At 45.8% G+C, this 20,275-nt stretch overlaps 1 protein-coding gene across 2 annotated transcripts in view; it reads left to right on the plus strand.

Moving 5' to 3' along the window:
- Egflam (EGF like, fibronectin type III and laminin G domains) overlaps positions 1-19,865 on the plus strand; it is a 103,087-nt gene extending 83,222 nt beyond the window's left edge. The window contains exons 1-6 of one of the 2 annotated variants that reach the window (XM_085831461.1): positions 2,922-2,934; positions 4,756-4,834; positions 7,809-7,952; positions 14,716-14,799; positions 17,885-17,988; positions 18,684-19,865. In XM_085831461.1, coding sequence (XP_085687587.1) covers positions 7,837-7,952; positions 14,716-14,799; positions 17,885-17,988; positions 18,684-18,838 — 459 coding nt within the window. In that variant the 5' untranslated portion in view covers positions 2,922-2,934; positions 4,756-4,834; positions 7,809-7,836 and the 3' untranslated portion in view covers positions 18,839-19,865. Of the gene's footprint in view, positions 1-2,921; positions 2,935-4,755; positions 4,835-7,808; positions 7,953-14,715; positions 14,800-17,884; positions 17,989-18,683 lie in introns of those variants that run through there. The other variant, XM_021183287.2, reaches the window with a different exon arrangement.
- The last annotated feature ends 410 nt before the right edge of the window (positions 19,866-20,275 follow it).

Genomic DNA, 20,275 nt, shown 5'->3' on the forward strand with positions numbered 1-20,275 from the left:
CCGTTTCCATCACAGGACCTCTCCTTCCTCCCTTCTCCCTCTCATCACACTTTCTCACCCACCTAGGCTCTCATCCCCTCCATCAGCCTGTGTCTAAATAAGTTGCCAAGAGCATAGAGCTGAGCCTTTCAATGCATCTGGAAAGGGTTTCAAGGTCTCTTAATGACTGATTTGTGCATGGCATTCTCCCTTCACAGCCTCCTCCACACTTACAAACACATGTGTGTGCACGAGACCGGAGCTGGGGTCTGTGGTCAAATAAATGTGGATAAATATGAGTTAAACAATTAAAGCTGTTACTGCAGTATACAGTTCTCACCTCAAAGGAATGAGAAATTATATTTTTACATATAATCACTATTGCTATATGTAATATTATGTATAGTTTAATAGTTTATTCTGGAGCTAAGAGTGACATGACCCAGAAGCACAGGTTCAGGTTACCCAAAATGCCCTGTTCCAGTGTGCTAATAGTTTCTTGAGTTATTTATAGTTATAGGGGAAAAAGATAAATCAAAACATTATTAAAATTTATTGGTGGGAGTATCAGCTAGGTGGGTTACAGGAAAGCAGGAATATTCATGTTATAGTTTTCAGACGCTATCCGATGATATTTCTGGCTTCTTGCTTGGTGGAACCTAAGGTTCTGTTAATGTTTCACAAGGTTTCATGTGCTAGTCACCAAAACTTCAGGTCAGGTACAGAGAGGGACAATGGGGGACAATTAATAAAGATAGCCCAAACCAAGATTCTGGCTTTACAAGATTTCAGCTCTGCACAATCAGAAGTTCCGATATGTCGATCAGCCTTGTACAATCTTTTACATGGGTGTCTTTCTTTTTTTTTTATTGGTACATTTGGTTTTTTTGTTTTTATCGTTTTATGGAGAACTTCAGTTCACACAGCTCACTCACTCTTCCACAAGAATTCTAAAAGCCTTTGCTGTATTTGGAGTGCTTCATGAGTGAGCACAAGGCACAGTTGTTTTTCCTGGGGTTCACCCATCCCCATAAGCAAACAAGTCACCCAAGAAAATAGCTTGTTAGCTGCGATGCCTGCCCTAGAAGAACAGCTAGGACACAGGTGTTGCAGAGTCAGGCTGGCCACTAGATGGAGACATTTCTCCATGGCAGGTGGACTGTTTGCCACAACCCAAAGCCTGAGCCTAGGGCATAACATTCCTGAGCAAGGCTGGGTCTTCAAAGATCCTTCTTCCCTGAGCAGTGCTGATCTAACACTCGGTCAGCACTTGGGATGCTTTGTGCTGAACTTAGCAGATTTGTATATTGCTGTAGCTGATTTGGGTGATTAAAAAATATTTTTTGTTTCGTTGTGTAGGAAAATAGCTTCAGTAGATATAAACCCAGTTTAAAAAGACTATTCATAAAAACATGTTACTAAAACATGTAAGTCATGCATATTGCTGGGGATTTATTTTCTTAGGATGGTACATCATTAAACACTGGAAAAATGGGTATGTTTGTGTTACATTGGTCTTTAGTTGCAGGGCTAGTTGGATGGACAAAGATTGTGTGTGTGTGTGTGTGTGTGTGTGTGTGTGTGTGTGTGTGTGTAAAACCTGCGAAGTCAGGTTATATAGACCTTATCCAAAATGACTTGACTTTTTTTAAGTTTGGGATATTTACATATACATAAAGAGATACTCGGAGGATGGGACCCAAATCTAAGTATGAAGTTTATTTGTGTTTCCAATATATACTCTTTCTAAAGAACCTGGAAGCAATTTTCTGCAGCATTTTTAGTGTGCCCACCTTTTGACTGATCACTCAACTATGGTCTCAAGTGTGAAATTTTCCAGATGTCAGCACTTAAAAAGATTCAGTTTAGATTTAGGGATTGGATGTGTTCGGCCTTTACACTAAAGAATTATGGACCAAGTAAACTGCCCTTGAAGGGTACATCTGCCCTGAGAGCTAACCATCTGATGAACCTGGTCGTTCCCTGGCCCTGAGGTGTACCCAGAAGCAGTGCTGCCTACCAGCCTCGTGGGCATTGAGACTGTGAGTCCCTAGAACCCTCATGGTCCTCTCTGTCTAACTTCATGAGTGTGTTGAGAGACCCGACCTTCCAACTCTTTATCAAAAACATCAAATCTCTCTCTCACATGGCAGGTTCTCTTGGGTCGGGGTGTATGGGACTTGCACTCTTCATTGGCAGTTTTTGCATCACCCGGCATCACGTGCTGTCACGTACAGATGCGAGTGAATGGCGAGGCATTTTCATTAATACATGAGTCAGGCCATGGCAGCGAAAGAATGAACACAGGAAAGGCTTGGTCTGAAGGTTAAGTTAAAGTGTAAACATGTTTACAATAAAGCCTAAACCATGAAGGTTGGGAAATGAGCTCAATAGTCTCTTCTGGAACTGGTGGTTTTTTTAATGGAACAGCTCTTTTACCTGCGTGCCTTCATGCATTGACTAACTTGAGGGCATTGTCGTGGTACTTAATGGCGTGGTTTCTGGAGACTGCCTTACCCTTAGTTAATTACAAGAAAACTTGGTTTTTCAAAATTCAAGAGAGAAGGTGTGGCTGGTTGGTTTATTGTTGCTTGATCGCATGCAGCCTGAAGAACACTTCCTAGCCAGCAGGTAGCAAGCCATTTTTCAAGGTGTAGTAGAAAGGAGAGCTGGAAGTAGTGTCTCGGGAGTAAGGATAAATGTCTCTAGTTCTCTGCCACCCTCAAGTGCAATAAACTTAAGGGTGAACAACATCAATTATTCCCTGAAGAAATGGCCAGGGCTTCTTGCCGCAGCCTGTCCTCCATTCTGTGGTGGATCTTCACAAGGCTTCATGAAGCAGGAAAACCTGGCTCCCAGTGATCTCCTCTCTAAAGTACCATGTCTGTGAGTGCTGACTCTTCTTTTCTCTTTCATGCTGGCACCTGGCAGAGTGTGGGAACCACTGCCTCAATAGTAAGTACAGTAAGGCCTGGGAGAGATTGAACCGCTTGAGCTCCTGCCAGAGCCTCCAGCTTTGGCTAGGCCCTGAGCCCAGCGCAGCCAACGGCAGGCAGAAGGGAAATGGGGTGAACAGGAGTGGGCATCAGACACAACAACCAAGGTACCAGGGATCTGCCTTCCAGCATGGGTATCCAAGCTGGCAAGTACTGAGGTAGGGTGTTAGCAGGCAGCTAGACTAGACTCCACTCTTGCAGACAGATGCCTCCCGGGGAGGTGCGGGGGTGGGGGGGGGATCTGTTTGCAGATCGGACTTGGCATGATCATTTCAAGAAGTCCAAAGAGAATGATGTCTGTTGGCGACAGTCCCACACACAGGGCCAACAACAGCAGCGATGGGTCCTGGCTGTACCTCTCACCCTGGAGTGAGAGGGCCCACTGGGGCCTTCTTGGTTATGTTTAGCCGAGGGTCAGTCTCCTATGCCAGTCAGCTTGGGCATCTTCCACTTGCTTCCTTATCAGCCCACAGTTCCTGAAATAAGGGGCTGGCCCCTCGACCAAGAGCTCCCACCCCCTCCTCTTTTTCCTCTCCACCCTTTCCTCTTCCTCCACCCTCCACACCCACCCCACAGTGCTGCTTTGAGTCCTGGGGGCGCATCCCTCTGGTCCTTGCTTCTCCTTTGCTTTCCCAGGCCACAGTGTCTCTGCTTTCCTGGCCCATGGCTGTCCACCCACTAACCTTTCTCTCTCATTCTCTCTGTATGTTTAAAAGTCAAGTTGAAACTCTCCCGCTGCTCACAGTCAAGTGATAGGTCTCCTTCCCTGGGTGTGGAGTCCTTAGGCAAAGTCGTCTTTGTATCAACAACGTGTGTTCTTGGAGTTATAGTTGTCTCATAAAGCCAGTTATTCCCTCATTTTACATACTATTTTTTTCAGTGTGAGATCTACTCTGCCTTGGCTTCTTTAAGCTGTTATTTCTGTATTTTTCCAAAGAGGAAAGCAGGGGGGTAGTGTGGTTATTTCTCTAGCAGAAATCCCCCTCCACACACCCTAATGTGTTACACTACACACGCCTGTTCTTTTGATGTCTATGAAAGGGTGATTTCTCAGGAGGACCAAGGGATGGGAAATGGGGAAGAAGGAAATTCGTTTCTAAAATACTGGAGAGTAGGAGGTGGGCAGAAACCAAAATTGAGGCAAGCCACTCTGGTTCATGGTCTGTCTGAGTTCTAGCTGGGGGCGATCTCGATGACCTTGTTCTGAAATGGGAATAGCCAGGCCTACCCTTCCTGTGCTTCTCATGAGCCTGGAGTGAGGGCTTCGCCAAATCTCACCCAGGAGGATTTAATGTTGCCCGAAGCTTGTCCGTTGCACTTCTCAGTCACTCATATCAGAGCTGGGGTCTTCAGAAGATGATCCCCCAAATAAAGAGCCCCGCTGGGCCCTGTTTGGGGATGACTTTCTCTGACTCCTTTGGCAAAACTCTGGGTTATCCCCAGCTGCTCTCCACATGGCTCCAGCTCCCCTCCAGCTTCCAAGAAGCTCTGGGGACAGTTCAAGTTTCAGCACATTGCAAAGCCTTCTCTGCAGAACGCCAAGGCTGGTGACAGTGGCCGCCAGGCTCTGGAGAAAGGGGAGAGGGGCGAAACCCCTGCCAGGCCACTGGGCCAGGCTGCCATGAGCCAGGCCAACCACATGCACAGCCAAGAGGAAGGGGCTGACAAGCTGTCAAATAGCACATTCCACAGCTAGCTTTCCTGACGTCTGTGAGTGCTGAAGTCGAAGGGGGGTAGGGGTGCGCGTGTCTCATAAGCTCCATTTTCTGTTCTGTCTCAGCTATTACAGAAGCCATTGAGATCCCACAGTTCATTGGCCGCAGCTACCTGACGTATGACAACCCAAATATCCTCAAGAGGTAATGAGCCCCGCACAGCAGCTTGCTTATTCCCTAGATGTCAGTTTCTTAATATCACTTCATGAGTTTATCCTTATCGTCTGTGCCAGATGATAATTCTCCCCATGGGCTGGGGGGTTGGGGCGGGGGTGAACATGAAATAAACATAGAAACAAGAACAAAACAAATAAGCAAAAACTTGAAGGCATCAGTTTTCCAAACAACCCCATCGTAAACTCTCCAATCCTTTTCTGGTCAAAGGGCCTGGAAGAATGTCACTTGCCCCTGGGGTTTCCAGTGTTCTAGTTTGAGAGGCAGAAGGAACTGGATGCTCCTGAAGCTGGAGTACGATCACATCAGACACCCCCACCTCTGACCTTAGAGGGGGTTCTTAGCGCTCTGCTATTCTGTGCCATAGCCTGCAGATCTGCCTGGAGCCAGTCATGGAAACGGTTCAGCTGCTCCCAACCAAACAGCTCAGAGCCACTTCCTGCCAGGCCAGTACCTATGTCTTCAAATGTCCACTGTCCTCCAAGGCTCTGCCCCGTACAGTGAAGATTGCTCACTTCTCTTGGTGTGGACAGAAGAGTATAATATAAGGACAGAAGGCATGATACAAATGCTCCAGTTACAGCTTTTGTTCCCTGGGGGCAGGGACGGGCTAGAATTTCAAGCAGCCTGTATATGTGGCAAGGATGGAGGTTGGCTCTTAAAGCACCTTCCATTCAGCCAGGCTTGCTGTTGGCAACTTCAGTTTGTCCCCAGTCCTTTGACAGTGGAGATGTTCATCGGCCTTTAATCACCAGAAAAATTGTTGTAGAATTTGTCTTACAAATATAAGAAAAATATAAATACATATCTTTAAGGTCACCTTGCTTTAGGATAGAACTTAGAATATTGAGGAGCAAGACTAATTGAAAAATCTTTTACTGGGCTGTTTAGGGTGACTGTAGGCATAGCAGACTACTGTAGTGGTTAGATTAAGGATGGCCACCATAGTCTCATATGTTTGAATGGTTGGTTTCCAGCTTAGGGGCTGTTTAGGAGGGATTAAGAGGCATGGGCTTGAGGGAGGAGATAGACCCGGCTTCCCTTCTCTAATCATGGGTTCTGTTTGTTGCCTTAGAATGAGGATTTAGATGAGAAGCATCCCCAGACAAGGTGCACCCTTGTCTGCCTCTGCCTCTTTCCTACCAACAGTAGAAAGTCACTCAGCACCCCTGCCCCCAAAGCTGAGCATTATGAAAGGAGTCCGAGTCTTTGGTCGCTAGTGCTTAGCCAGAGGCTGCCAACTGCCAAAGGAGCTGGAGCTGAGGTGGCAGGAGATAGAGAAGCCTCAAGTCAGAGCAACTCTGCTGGAGCACATGCATGGGTGTGTGTGGACAGGCACATGGACACCTGTGTGAAGCCATCCAAAAGGACGTGGTCATGATCTACTTCAGTTTAAAACCTTTAGAGCATCACATAACATAAAACTCAGCTTAAAACGTCCTAAACAGGAAGAAGATTTCGTAAAGTGTGTACAACCTTCATACAACTGGGCTGATTGATCCAGAGGCCCTGCAGCATCCTCAAAGACCCAATATCTCATCCATGTTTGCCATGGTACCTTCAGCATAGTCCCTAGCTTCCCATAGGACACTCAGGAGATGATTGTCAAATTGGTCAATGTCCTGTAGAAGCAGAAAGGACTCTCGCTATAGAGAGGAAGCTTTGGCAGAGCCCTCCTGGTAGATCAGACAAGAACTTTTGTGTCTATTCTTAAACCAAGCATTGATAAGAGAAGCCAAATTGGCTTAACTGACTGATGCCAGCCCATGTTGCCAAGGGAGCAAAGAAGCATAACTCAGAGTCAGGGACCAGCAGGTTCCTAAAGAACCGCCCAGGGTTGACTTGTCTGTAGCTAGCCTGGTGGCCCTCTGCATGAAGGAGACAAGCTTGATGCTTTCCTCTCTAAGTCAGGCTATAGTGAGCCTAGACAGAAGTGCCCTCCCCTCTTCCTGGCATTCACTACTGAATGCACTGTACAGTTCTGAAATTAAGCATGCAGGAGACAGAGCTATGGTCCCACCAATGGGAGAATGGAAAGGAAAACACTTTCTCTCTGCTCTTCTTACCAGAATGGGTAAGAAAAAAAAAAAAAAAAGAACTATCTGTGCCCTTTGCTCTCATATGTTCCTACTGTTTATTTCCCACCTGCAGACTAGAACCCACGGAAGTGGTACCGGCCAGCTTGTGAAAAATCTAAAAACCTAAACTCCAGGAGCCTTGGCTTTAGGTTCTAGCAGTGCCTTGTTAATGGGAATATTAACTTCTATTTCCTCCTGCCTTACCTTTCGCTGGAGACCCTCGGGCCACATCAGATAAATGCTGATAATTTTCGCCAGATGAATTTGTAAACTAGCCTTAGGAGCTTATGGGCACACAGAAGCCTGGGGGGCCCTCTTCCCAGAAATGCAGACAACCCGGAAGCCATCTTGCTTGGTGTCCACTGTCCTCAGAGCTGTGTCATAGCTCCCTTCTAAGACCAACAGCCACTAAATTTACCCCCTTTGAGGCCCCAGGTCTTACCTATCCCCCCCTCACCCCCACTCCACTCCAGAAATGCCACCAAGGACAGTCACTGCTGCCTTTGCTGGCCTCCTACTGCCATGATTGCAGCCCAGAGAAACTTCTGATTTGAGCCTTGTGGCAATTAGGAAGCCCACTTTCTGCTCCCCAAGAGCAATCAAGTAACAGGGAGGAAAAGAGAAAGTCTAGTGTATAAAAGCCACCTGCCCAGGACTGTGACATTGTCCAAAGTCTTGCTTCCATAATGTCTGTGGATTGTGAGACTAGCAGGGGTGGTGCTCCTTGTACTTGCCAGGTGCGTGTAGGTGCAGAGAGGCCAGATTATCTGCACACCTGGTTGCTTAACGAAAGGCAAGCAGGGATGACTCAAGACAGATGTCCGTGCTTGATCTCACGGACTCCATCAATTGTGCATTTCCTTCAGGGTGTCTGGATCGAGGTCAAATGCGTTCATGAGGTTTAAGACAACCGCCAAGGATGGCCTGTTGCTGTGGAGGGGGGACAGCCCCATGAGACCTAACAGCGACTTCATTTCCCTGGGTCTTCGGGATGGAGCCCTGGTATTCAGGTAACTTCATCTGGAAGGTTTGTTTTTTTGTTTTGTTTTGTTTTTCTCTAACAGTGCAGCAATACAGGGAGGGATGTAGGAGTCAGCCCAAACACACTCCCCTGGAATTGACAAGAGCTGAAGGCTCCAGCCTCATTCCAGTCCCCTGATCTTTTTTTCCAATGTTGACATCTATGCCCATGAGGCAAATTTACACCACTCTCCATTTTTGCCAATTTGTTCCAAGTTTTATTAGACTACTGTCATACTCATTTGTCTGTGTATTGTGTCTCACTGTATTTGGGGCAACCATGGCACTCTCTGGTAGCTTCAAAGGAGACGGTTTGGCACAGTCTCAATGGTTATTAACTGGCCTGCAGAGCAATTCTGTGCCCCTTGTCTACTGTGTCCCTACTGTATGCTTCCCTCCTGTGAACTAGAAGACATGGGAGTGATACTGGCCAACTTGGGAAGATCTGAAAATCTACACTCCAGGAGCCTCTGCTCTAAGTTCCATCTGCTTCACCTTAGCTATGAAGCCTGAGGGCACACATGCTTTGTGGTGTTCTGCTGCAAGGAGAAGGAGGCAGACTCTTGTCTCCACAGAGCAGCGCCACACCTGGATCTTTGTAAATTCTTGAGTGGTATTAATAAGGCCATCCCAGAAATGCTTATTTTCTTTCTCTTGCCCTTCCTTCCTTCCTTCCTTCCTTCCTTCCTTCCTTCCTTCCTTCCTTCCTTCCTTCCTTCTTTCTCTTTCTCTCTTTCTCTCTTTCTTTCTTCTGTGCATTAGTGTTTGCCTGCATCTTGGTGCTATGTCTGTGAGAAGGTACCAGGTCCTCTAGAACTAAAGTTATGAACAGTTGTGAGCTGTGTGTGGATGCTGGGGATTGAACCTGGGTCCTGTGGAAGAGCAGCCAGTGCTCTTAAACGCTGAGTCATCTTCCCCAGGCCCTTACTTTCTTTTTGAAAGATTAATTTCCTTATATTATTTTAATTTGTGTGTGTTCCTGTCTGTGTGAATGAATACTATTTTTGTTTTCTTTCTGAAACAAGGTCTCACTATGTGGTCTTGGCTGACTCTGGAACCTTTCTGTATAATCCAGGTTGTTAAATTCACTGAGCTCTGTCTGTCTCTGCCTCCCGAGCGCTGGCATGAAAAGCATGCCCACCCTGCACTTCTTACATCTTTTAAATGAGTTCATGTAGCTCTCCATCTTGTGAACTGGATGGCTATGCAACAGTTAAAGAATTACCTGGTCAGGCAGTGGTGATGCACATCTTTAATCCCAGTACTTGAGAGGCAGAGTCAGGTGGATCTCTGTGAGTTCAAGGCCAGTCTGGTCTACTGAGCTAGTTCCAGGGCAGCCAAGGCTGTACAAAAGAAGTGCCGTCCTTGAAAAAAAATCAAGAAACAAAACAAGCAAAGGTGAACACTTTCTCCCCTTCCCCCGACTATCTCCTTACCAAACAGAGCAAGAGCTCAATTTCTTAAAAGGTAGGGGCTGTCTTGTTAAGTATGAAAAGCCAGGGCATCAAGACTATAAAGGTGCTTGTCACCAAGCAAGAGTGCCCTTGCAGAACTTGTTAGAAACGTCAATTCCCAGGCTGCAGCCTCACCTGGCTGCATTTCCCCACAAGGTTCAGTTGTCTGCTGAGAGCCTCAGCCTGGCTCTGGGTCGTTAGCCCCACGTGGAGGTATTATTATTAGGGATTTGTTAAGCTTTGACTCCTAAGGGAGCACCAAAATGAGGATCCCTGAGTGGTCAGCAAATAATAATAATAATAATAATAATAATAATAGTGATGAAATCATCAGAATTAATTAATTCCGGGGCTGCTATCGGTCATGTGCTGATAGCCAGCTAGGCAAGGTTAGCATGAAGCTATCGAGTTTGAAGAGAAGACATTTTGAGGGGAAATGTGACTCCCCTAACATCCCACCTGCTCTGTGATTCAGCCTTGGGATGGGGGACATTGTCGCGGTGGTACGTGGCTTATGAGCAGACACTGACAGGTAAGGAGCAGCAATTCTCCAAATTAAGCCTTCTCCCCTGACCTGTGATGTGACCCAGCACTGCTCCCTACTCTTTGTGGCCCCAAGGTCAGATGGGGAGGCGCTCTTCCCACCCCTGTCAGCTCGCTGCTTCAAAGTCATTTCTTTGTGGTTTTCCTGTGGTTAACCTCACTCAGGCCTCAAGTACTTGAGTGTGCCCAGAAAAGGGAACTGAAACAGGAGCTGAGAAGAGGGCAGGGTATCCCAACTCCCCCTCAACTGCCAGCTGAATTCAGTGCATGGGGACCTGAGCACACAGGCCACCAGGCTCCTACCAGCTCTTCTCTCGCCCCAGGCCCTGGAGGAGCCTCCAACCACCCGTCTAACCCCCTAGTCTATCCTCAACTCACACCCTAGGTTACTGTTTCTTTCTCAAGTAGCTGAAGTTGTCTCTGTGCTTTCTTGTGTTCTGTATAAGATACACTTCTGGAGCCCAGGTAGGGGTAGAGCTGGCACCCATATCTAGATCCACCTATTGCTGCTCACTGGGCACTTCCGTCTGGGTAGTTACACATCCATCCACCCCACAGGGATGCACCGGAAAGGCTACGCTGAGCTGGGAGCAAGCAGGTTTATGATGTATGCAGGTAGTCTAAAAAGCCAAGCACACAGTGAGTCACCGTCACTAGCGAGTTTGTCCCCTACGTAGATTCCTGGGCTTGCCCACCCCAGGCTCTGATGGAGTTAGTGTGGGATTTTATTGGCAGCAAGCACCCAAGGGTTCTAGAAAGCCCACCCTGAGAAACTGGATCTGAAGTGGCTTCAGGGTTCCACATCCTTGATTCCCATGGCTGTGTGATCTCACATAAACTGCCAACTTCTCTCAGCCCCTGGCTCCTTGTCTGTGAGAGAAAAGGCTGGTTCGGAGGCTTTGGTGGGAAGGTATGGCTACACACGCCCGTCATCCAAGCTCTTCTGAGGTGGAAGCAAGGTTAGGAGTTCAAGGCCACTTTCAGATTCATACACTTGATCTTAACCAAAAAGCCGAGAAGTGATCCATTTTCAGATTCATAATGAGATCTATAGGCAATGTGTACTACTACAAGAGCCCTCGTCTCAAAATAAAACAACAAAAATTAAAAGGATAAATAAATCAGAACAAAATATTCTGTCCTTGAGGAACTTGCATCAGGGAGGTCTAGAGTGTACACTATTCTCCAGGGTACACACACTCACTCTTAAGGTCGCAGTGTTTCTAATACAAACAGGAGAGAGACCCTGAGATAATGTGGTATACTCGAGTTTCTAGACTTCTAGCCATGGTGGTTTGAATAGGTTTGGCCCCCATAGCCTCATGTGTTTGAGTGCTTGGCACACAGGGAGTGTCACTATTAGGAGGTGTGGCCTTGTTGGAGTGAGTGTGTCCTTGCTGGAGTGGGTATGGCCTTGTTAGAAGAAGTACATCCCTGTGGAGGGAGAGCTTTAGGATATGTGTGTGTGTGTGTGTGTGTGTGTCCCGCCTTGGTGGCTAGTCTGTCAGCCATTGGTACACACCACACTGGGTGACTTAGGGCTCAGTAGTGAGAGTCAGGGAACATTGCTAGAGCAGCAAGTCAAGCATGGAGGACTTTATTGGCTTGATATCTAGGCATACTTCCTGTGCAGTGCACATCTGCTCAGTGGGCAGTCTGGGGAAACTTACAATATGTAGAGTCAGATGTGTTGATGAATGACTATGATCTCAATACTTGGGAAGCAGAAATGGGACACTGGGGGATTTGCAGGCCAGTCTCTGCTACACTGTAAGTTTGAGACCATGTATTTGGTGCATATAAAATAATATAGGGACAATATGAAGAGATGGCTCTCTGCAGGTCCTGAAATTATGGAGTCTGGACTGTAAAGTTAAGTCATGAAGAAAATAACTGATTTGCCCCACCTAAATAATGGTGGGATTTTTGTCTGCCAACCTCTATTTGAACTCCCTTGTGCATGCCCTGTCCCTTCAAGTAAGAGAGCCAACGGCTGCAGAAAAGAATGAAGCCCACCCTTGTTTCACCTGGTTCTAATGCAATGAAAGTGTTTCAGCCACAGGAACACAGACTGCCACACTCAGGTGTGGCTCCCTACAGTTACACATAGGTCACCTGACTGCAGGACCTGGGCATTCCTGACACATTAGTTACATGTTTATCACCTTGGGTTCATGTCTCCACAGGGCTGCCCTCCCAGAGGAGACCTCAGGAAGTTAACTTGTCAACCTCCTGCATAAGATTCACCAAATCCCACAATTTTGGCATGGTAGCATTATTTATGTATGCCCTTCTGTGTCCTGTGTTCGTCACCTGTCTCTATAGTCCTGCAGGGAAAGCTTCTTGCCCATATTTGAGAGAATTAGGCAAATCATCTTAGGTCACGGAGCTGGCAAAGTTGACAAGGCTGAGGATCTGGGCAGGTCTGTAGAATGTGAATATCCATGCTCTGCCAACCATGTTATTTGGCTCAGCCAAGCCACATGCAGTGAGTTAACTAATCTCTCAGCTCTGCTTCTGCTTCATGGTCATTCCCCACACTTATTTACACTCTGTGTGTGTGTGTGTGTGTGTGTGTGTGTGTGTGTGTGTGTGTGTGTGTGTGTGCGCGCGCGCACGCGCGCGCGCGCCATAGCTTCTATCCTTGGTTCAGTGCTGTGGCTGTGTTGTTTCTGTAGGTCTCTGTTAGGAAGTGAATGAGCTGTAGAACTTTCTCTGGGAAAACTGAATGCTTTCTATTCTCACTCTTGTCTCTGGAAAGAACCAACACAGCCTTCCTCTCCCCCCACCCCCCACAGTGTGTACACACCTCTCTTCCCACAATGAGGACAAAGCTGCCCCTGTGGGCCCCTCTCTCTGGATGTCTGAGCACGTGGTCTGATTGTGTTATCCAGGGAAGGTTAGGCAATTGGCCCCCTGCCCAGGATGGAGTAGTCACTCACTAAATATTTGCTGGATTGAATTAAATTAAAATCATGGAATGAGCTGTGAGTGCCTGGAGAGGGCTATCTCTCCTGGGAAGCACACCCATGTCTTCTGAGTCCTTGAGGATGTCAAAGTATCTGGGAATTGAGATGGACAAGCTAGGTCTGATATTAAAGGGGGAGGAGCAGAGAATACATGAAATTCAATTTTATATCTCACCTCTGTGATTTCAAGCAAATTTTCCTCATCTCTAGAGTTCAGCTTACTCTACAATACTGGGTTCTTTCCTTCCTTCCTTCCTTCCTTCCTTCCTTCCTTCCTTCCTTCCTTCCTTCCTCCCTTCCTTCCTTCCTTCCTTCCTCCCTTCCTTCCTTTCTCTCTCTCCCTTCCTCCCTTCCTTCCTTTCTCTCTCTCCCTTCCTTCCTTCCTTCCTTCCTTCCTTCCTTCCTTCCTTCCTTCCTTCCTTCCTTCCTCCCTCCCTCTCTCTCTCCCTCCCTCCCTCCCTCCCTCCCTCCCTCCCTCCCTCCCTCCCTCCCTCCCTTCCTTCCTTCCTTCCTTCCTTCCTTCCTTCCTTCCTTCCCTCTCTCTCTCTCTCTCTCTCTCTCTTTCTTTCTCTCTTTCTTTCTTTCTTTCTTTCTTTCTTTCTTTCTTTCTTTCTTAACATGAAAGTGCTTAGTACTTTCCTAGGAGTTCTGTAATAAATTATCATGAAATTTATAACATTAAAAAAAAAATCAATGTTTGGCCAAGTGTGGTGGTGCACACCTTTAATCCTAGCACTTGGGGGGATTGTGGCAGGTGGGCCTCTGTGAATTCGAGGTCAGCCTGATCTACAACGTGAGATCCAGGACAGCCAGGGCTGTTACACAGAGAAATCCTGTCTCAAACAAAAAAACAACAAAACATATAAACACCCTACAAGCGCCCACCCCAAAATCAATGTTTGTACAGTTCTGGAGACTAGAAATACAAAATTCAATATGTAACCATAACTGCTTCCTTGGCAGGACCAAGGGGGTTCTGTTGGTGTTTCTGGCCCTGAGTGGCAGTCTTCCTGTTTCTAGCTAATAGATGGATACATGGTTGTAGTTTTTGCTTTCATCATCACAGATCATTTCCCCCCATGTGTCTCTCTGTTCAGATTTTTTCCATATAATGGTATCGGTCATACTGATGGAATGTCCCTCTAACCCAGCGCGGCTTCGTCTTAACTAACTACACCAGACCCTCTTTCCAAACAAGGCCATATTCCAAGGTTCATGGTGGGCAGAAATCTCAGAGAAATGCTGTGCAAAGTGGTGCAGATGATAAGGTCTTCTGATTGATTCCAGTGCTGTAGCTACAATGCTTCCATACGTGTGCCTGGATCACCTTGACGACCTTACACTGTGAAGTTAAGGCCATCACAAAAAGGCAGCTGCCCTGTGATTCTACTTAACTGGGTATCTGGAGTAGTCGAAGCTAACAAGTAGAACAGTGGTGTTCAGGGCTTGGGGGAGAGTGGGGCTAGAACTATGCAGTATCTATTTTTGCAAAATAGAAGTATCCTAAATGTTAGTGACCTATGGATATTCTTAATAGTCCTGAAAGGTACGCATAAAATGGCTTAGATGGTAAAGTATAATGCTTACCTACCACATCTGCAAATGTAAAATGCCATTCATTCATGTACTAAGCTGGAAAGTGACCACCTTCTGCGCCAGCCTGGTTACCTCGGTTAAGGACATTACATCCTGGGGGATCTTGGACAGCAAGAGCCTTTGCAAATGGGCAGCCTCCTGCATCTTCGTGTTTCATCGTTTCTTTCTGGTTTTGTCCCTAACACCTTTAGCTACAACCTGGGCAGTGGTGTGGCTTCCATCATGGTGAACGGTTCCTTCAGCGATGGCCGGTGGCACCGAGTCAAGGCTGTCAGGTGAGCATCTACAGATAGGGAGACGGAGCCAGGTACAAGCGAACAGATGTGTGTCTAGCTTTCTTTCAGCCTTACTGCCCTCGATCGCCCCTTTTTCCTGGCAGCCTCATATTGCCACCAAAGCCCACACCCTTGACTAATGAGTGGGCAGAAAATGAACCCCTCCATTAGCTCTGAATGGAAGCAGATGTATGCTGAGCACACACACACACACACACACACACACACTGCCATCTTCCCCACCCTTTCCCTTGGCCCTCTTTGTCCCCTTAGGCAATCTTACTTCTACTTCCATATCATATGTACATATATGATTTTATTTATCTGTAATTAAAGAGACCACCCAAGAGAAAAAGAAACATTCATCTCTGGGAGACAAGCTTGGTTTGCTTAATATGATTCTATTCAGGAGCATACATTTTCTAAAAATATATAATTTTTGTTCTTTCTTTCTTTCTGGCTGGAAAAAAATACATATCACATTTTCTCTAACCTTTGTGTGGTTGCCTGGTACCTAGGTTGCTTCTGTAACTTATTTTGTAACTTATTATTATTGTGATGCTTTTGAACAGCACTGAGACAGACATTGAGGAGCAAGTATCCTGTGACATGTAGGGTTAGAATCTTCGGGGTTTTATCAAGGAGTAGTACAGCTGGAACGTTAGACTTATTGAGGTATCTCCATATTAATTCCCACCGTGGTTAAACTAGTTTACATTCCTACCAGCAATCTATAAGGGTTCCCTTTGGTCCACATCGTTGCCAGTATTTATTGTTATATGTGGGAAAACACCTGTTAGTGGCTAAATTAGGGTGGGGATTTAATGTCACACACAATGAAAATTTGAGGCCATGGAGATCTTAAAGAATGCTCTAAATGCTCTTGCATAGGCAACCCCCCCGAAAGAATATTATCTGAGCATTAGAAGTCATATAAATTCACCTAGCCCCCATGACATATCTGTGCCCTCCTATGCTAATTGCCACCCTGATGTCTTATTAACTTTGGGCAGATCATTCCTGTATCTTTATAATTTTGTTGTGTGTATGTCTTAACCAAGGTTTCTATTCCTGCACAAACATCATGACCAAGAAGCAAGCTGGGGAGGAAAGGGTTTATTCGGCTTACACTTCCATACTGCTGTTCATTACTAAGGAAGTCAGAACACCTCAAAGTCCAGATGTATGTGTAGGGATCTCAATAAGCCAAATCTCTAGTTGTTGGGGAAAAAAAAAACCAATGATTTTCCACAAAGCATATTTGCAGGTTTGGATCTCAATTTTTTTTCTAGAAAACAGGTCAAATGCAGAGTCCATCCTAACGTCAAACCATGCCCAGCATCCAGCTTGTGAAGGCTCATTTCTCTCTCCCTCATTTACAAAAGAGGTTGCACACAGGCATCTCCAAAGGAATGTGAGATGCTTTGGCTCTCAATTCCAACCTCATCTAATCCCAACAGCTGCCTCAGGAACACCAGGCAATATACCCTGCTTATATCCGTGGGTCAAAATGGTTGGTAAAATAGTCATACACTGTAGAAAAGTTTAATTTTCATAATTATTGTGCTTTGATTATGTATGTGAAAACACACAATGTTGTGGATACCAGTCCCTTCCTAGACATGTAAGGAAACAGATGTTAAATGCATTTCCCAAAACTATATAAATTGCTGTGGGCAGAACCTAAAATCAAAAACATTTCTGTTCTACCCCATGATGTAGCCCACACACAGGGATTTCAGACGCTTGGGGGAGATATTATAGTGGAATGTTCTCTCAGAAACTCATATGCCAGAACATCAAGCTTGGCACATGCAGACAGCTTAATAGACATAGCCCCTCCTAGTGACACTATCAATTGCATGTCTAGTGTGTCTTGGGTGACAGCAAGGGCTGAAGAGGAGACACAGCCAGGTGCTGGATGGGTTGGAGTGTCGACTCATACTCTGTGAGGTGTGAGCAGGCAGGCCTAGTGGGAACTGGGTGGATCAAGGCTACAGCTATCACATATGACAAGAAGGACTGGGTTGATCTTAATTCTCTATGGATGGCTCCAGATCAGAGATAGTAAAATAAACAAGAGAGGGAATCTCTAAAAGGAGGTGGGTTCTGCTTTGTACACCATCTTGCTTTGAATGATTCTGGTCTTGCAAGCATGACTCCTAATAGAGCAGAGGAAATAACTCATCTATCCAGCATCTTGTCCCAGATAATTTAGACCCTGTGCTTTTTAACATTTCATATTCACAAAAATTTAAGATCTGTAATTTTTTCTCATTTTTGTGCATAAAAACAATCATATGATAATATGTAGATAACCACAGCAACATGCCCTCTGGTCGACCTCAATAGAGTAAGGCATGTTGTCAGGCACTGTGTTTTGCATGTATAACAGATGGTCTGCACAATAGCCTTGGAAGTTGATCTTAGTAATTACCATTTCATGTATGGATGTTAGGCTTTACAGATTCATTTGCTCATCCTCCTGTTATGACGAACCATACACTATTCAAGATGCCCAAGACATGCCATTGAGGAAAACCAACTCCTTTCCTTAGTGGTCTTGCATTCCTCTAAGATGCAACAATGAATAATAAAGACAATGAAGTATATTATATCTTCATATCAGAAATATAAAAAATGAAAATATGCTCATAGTTGATGAGATGAAGTAAGTGGGAATTGTTTAGAATAATGGGGGGAGGGTGGTGTGCAAACAAACAAATTGGGAAGACCACTGCCCATCATAGCATCCAGGTACAAGGGTGTAAAAATTATTTCTAAACTATAGAGGACATAGCAGGAAGAAATTCTTGAAAACTCGGTGATTGGAAAGATGGTATCAGGGAACGAGCTCAGGTTGGTCCCACTTCCGAGGGAACTATAAAAGCTGGCATTTTGTGGGTTTTGGGTTTTTGGTTTTTTAGGGGTTTTTTTTGTTTTTTGTTTTTTGGGTTTTTTTTTTTTTGACAACCTCATTACTTAGCACATAGTAGGTACTTTCATCCCTCTAAACCAAAATGATTGCATAAACTCCAACGATACTAGTTTATCTCGTCAGGTTTCAGTTTCCTTTGCTTTGCAGGGATGGCCAGTCTGGGAAGATTACAGTGGATGACTACGGAGCCAGAACAGGCAAGTCACCAGGCATGATGCGTCAGCTTAACATCAACGGGGCTCTGTACGTGGGTAAGTGACCTTGACCGAGGCTTAGTCTGTCAGGCCTTTCCTCCTTTCCCTCATTAGATCTTTATTTGTTGTCCCGGGGCTATCTACTCCACAGGGTCAATCATATACCTGGGAATCAGGAAGCCGTCCAAATAGTCCATTCTTCCATGTTCTGAACTTCTGACTCATGGCTGAGGTGGCAGGAAGGGACTCACTCACATTGCTTTTGTGCTCTGGAGTGATCCATCAGGAAAAAAAAAACAACACACTTTTGTGTGTGTGTGTTTATAGACTAGGAACTTTCTAAATATAACCACATGAATTCTCTCTGAGGAAGGAGGATCCAGCTGTGTGTGTCCTCTCTCAGAATAGAATAAATAGGATTCCTATAAATGGCTAATAATCTACTACACAGACAAAACAAAAAGGGCATTAATTGGCTCCTTTTGTGTTTTCTTATTGTTGACATCACGCAACATTTAAAAATCTGTTGGAGAGCTATTTGGTTTTAAAGTTGTCAGCTGAGCCAGAAATCACACCTGAGATCAGCCTTTGTAGCCTGTGGAGGTAGAGTCAAACTGATCAAAATCCATCTACTATATGTGATGTACTCGACCCCCTGTCTCTAGCCAGGGACACTCAAGCAGACCATAAAGGATCTCCAACAGGTGACTCCTCTTGCTTCATTCTCTCTCCCCCTCTTTGCCTCCTTCCAGGTGGAATGAAGGAAATCGCTCTGCACACGAACAGACAATACCTGCGAGGCCTTGTGGGCTGTATCTCCCATTTCACACTGTCCACCGATTACCACATTTCCCTCGTGGAAGACGCCGTGGATGGGAAGAACATCAACACGTGTGGGGCTAAGTAACACCAGCTGGCCTTGCCCAAGGAACATAGCCTCTATCCTGCGATCACAGGGGCCCGGAGACCCTGCCTGATGCTGCACTCAGAGGTCTTGAAATCAGGTGTGTTTACTTTCTCTGAGGAGGACAAAGTACACCCTGGTGAGAGCCAAGACTGAAGGCCCTGGGTGGCCTTCTCTGCTAACGCCCTGTGAACCGAACCCAATGGACTACTGTGGATAGGAAGCATTGGACTTTGTTGTTCAACGTAGAGTCTGAGAGAGATGATACGTCAGTACAAGCTCTAGGAACTCTCTGCTGTAGCTCAATGGTGCTGTTGTGTTAACGAGAGTGAGAGCCAGACCGGATGAGAAAGAGTGAAAGAGCAAGAGAGAGAGAGAGAGAGAGAGCACCCCTCTGAATAGTATTAAAATATTTCTGCTCTTCCCTGACTTATGATGCTATCTGGAAGACTGGGTGACCCTGAACTTCATACTTCCAATCTCGGTCTATGGATTGTGTAGATTAACCCCTTCCATGCCTTGCTGGCTGACTCAATGTGCTCTGACTAGTCCATGGAAATAAATGTTGGGGGTAAATTAAACATAGAATAATAATCAGACTGTGGCATCCTTCCCCTAAGCTTACCTCTAATGCAAATATTCTTTTTTTTATGATGCAGATTGAAGAAAGCGGGCCCCCTGATTTTGTAGCTGTACTTTTTGTATGTGACTGTTTTTTATAGCTGCAGCCTGTCCACACCCATGGTGTGCTTTTTGAAAGTTAGTGGTTGATCCTAATTATGTCACACCTTCCTAATAGCTTTCTCACAATGGAGATGTGATCGGGCCAGTTGTAGTGTCAAGGGAGCTATAGCAAGTGACTAGGGTGGGCCATTAGGAGAAGGGACCATTCTCTTTCAGTATACGCTGACAGTTCAAGTGGATGAATATGACGCTGTCCAAAAGTGGAGAGATTAAAAGGAATGTATCACTGAGGTGGGTCATTACCGTTGTTATTTTAAGAGAGGGAAAGTGTCTGTAATAAATATGAATAAGGGAAAGAGGAAGACTCATTCAGTCATTTGTGGAGGTGTGACTGATCCTGCAGAGGCCACATCTGCAAAGGGACAACAAAGTTACTAGAGAGTCTGAGGTTGCGTGGTATCTAGGGCCGTGTCCTCAGCAGGGTCTGGGGATCTGGGTCCGACAGAGAAGGCTGCTTTCTTCTTCTGTACCGTGGTTCAGCTGTGCCCTGTGCTATGCATACACATGACTGCAGACAGCTGGCTCCCTGGCTGGTCCCCACAAGGACTTACTAAGGGAAAGGTGAGATGAATGTTGCCCCTCTAAGTGGAAGGAAATACGATCCAGCTCCTGGAAGAGCCTATAATTAGTCTCAGGCACGACTCTATTCTTGTTTGTGCAGCATCCATTCAGCAGAGACTTGAGCTTTGTGCAGAG

Source organism: Mus caroli, unplaced genomic scaffold (genome assembly GCF_978045245.1).
Source record: "Mus caroli unplaced genomic scaffold, Mus_caroli_1 scaffold_16, whole genome shotgun sequence".
NCBI classification, from domain to species: domain Eukaryota; kingdom Metazoa; phylum Chordata; class Mammalia; order Rodentia; family Muridae; genus Mus; species Mus caroli.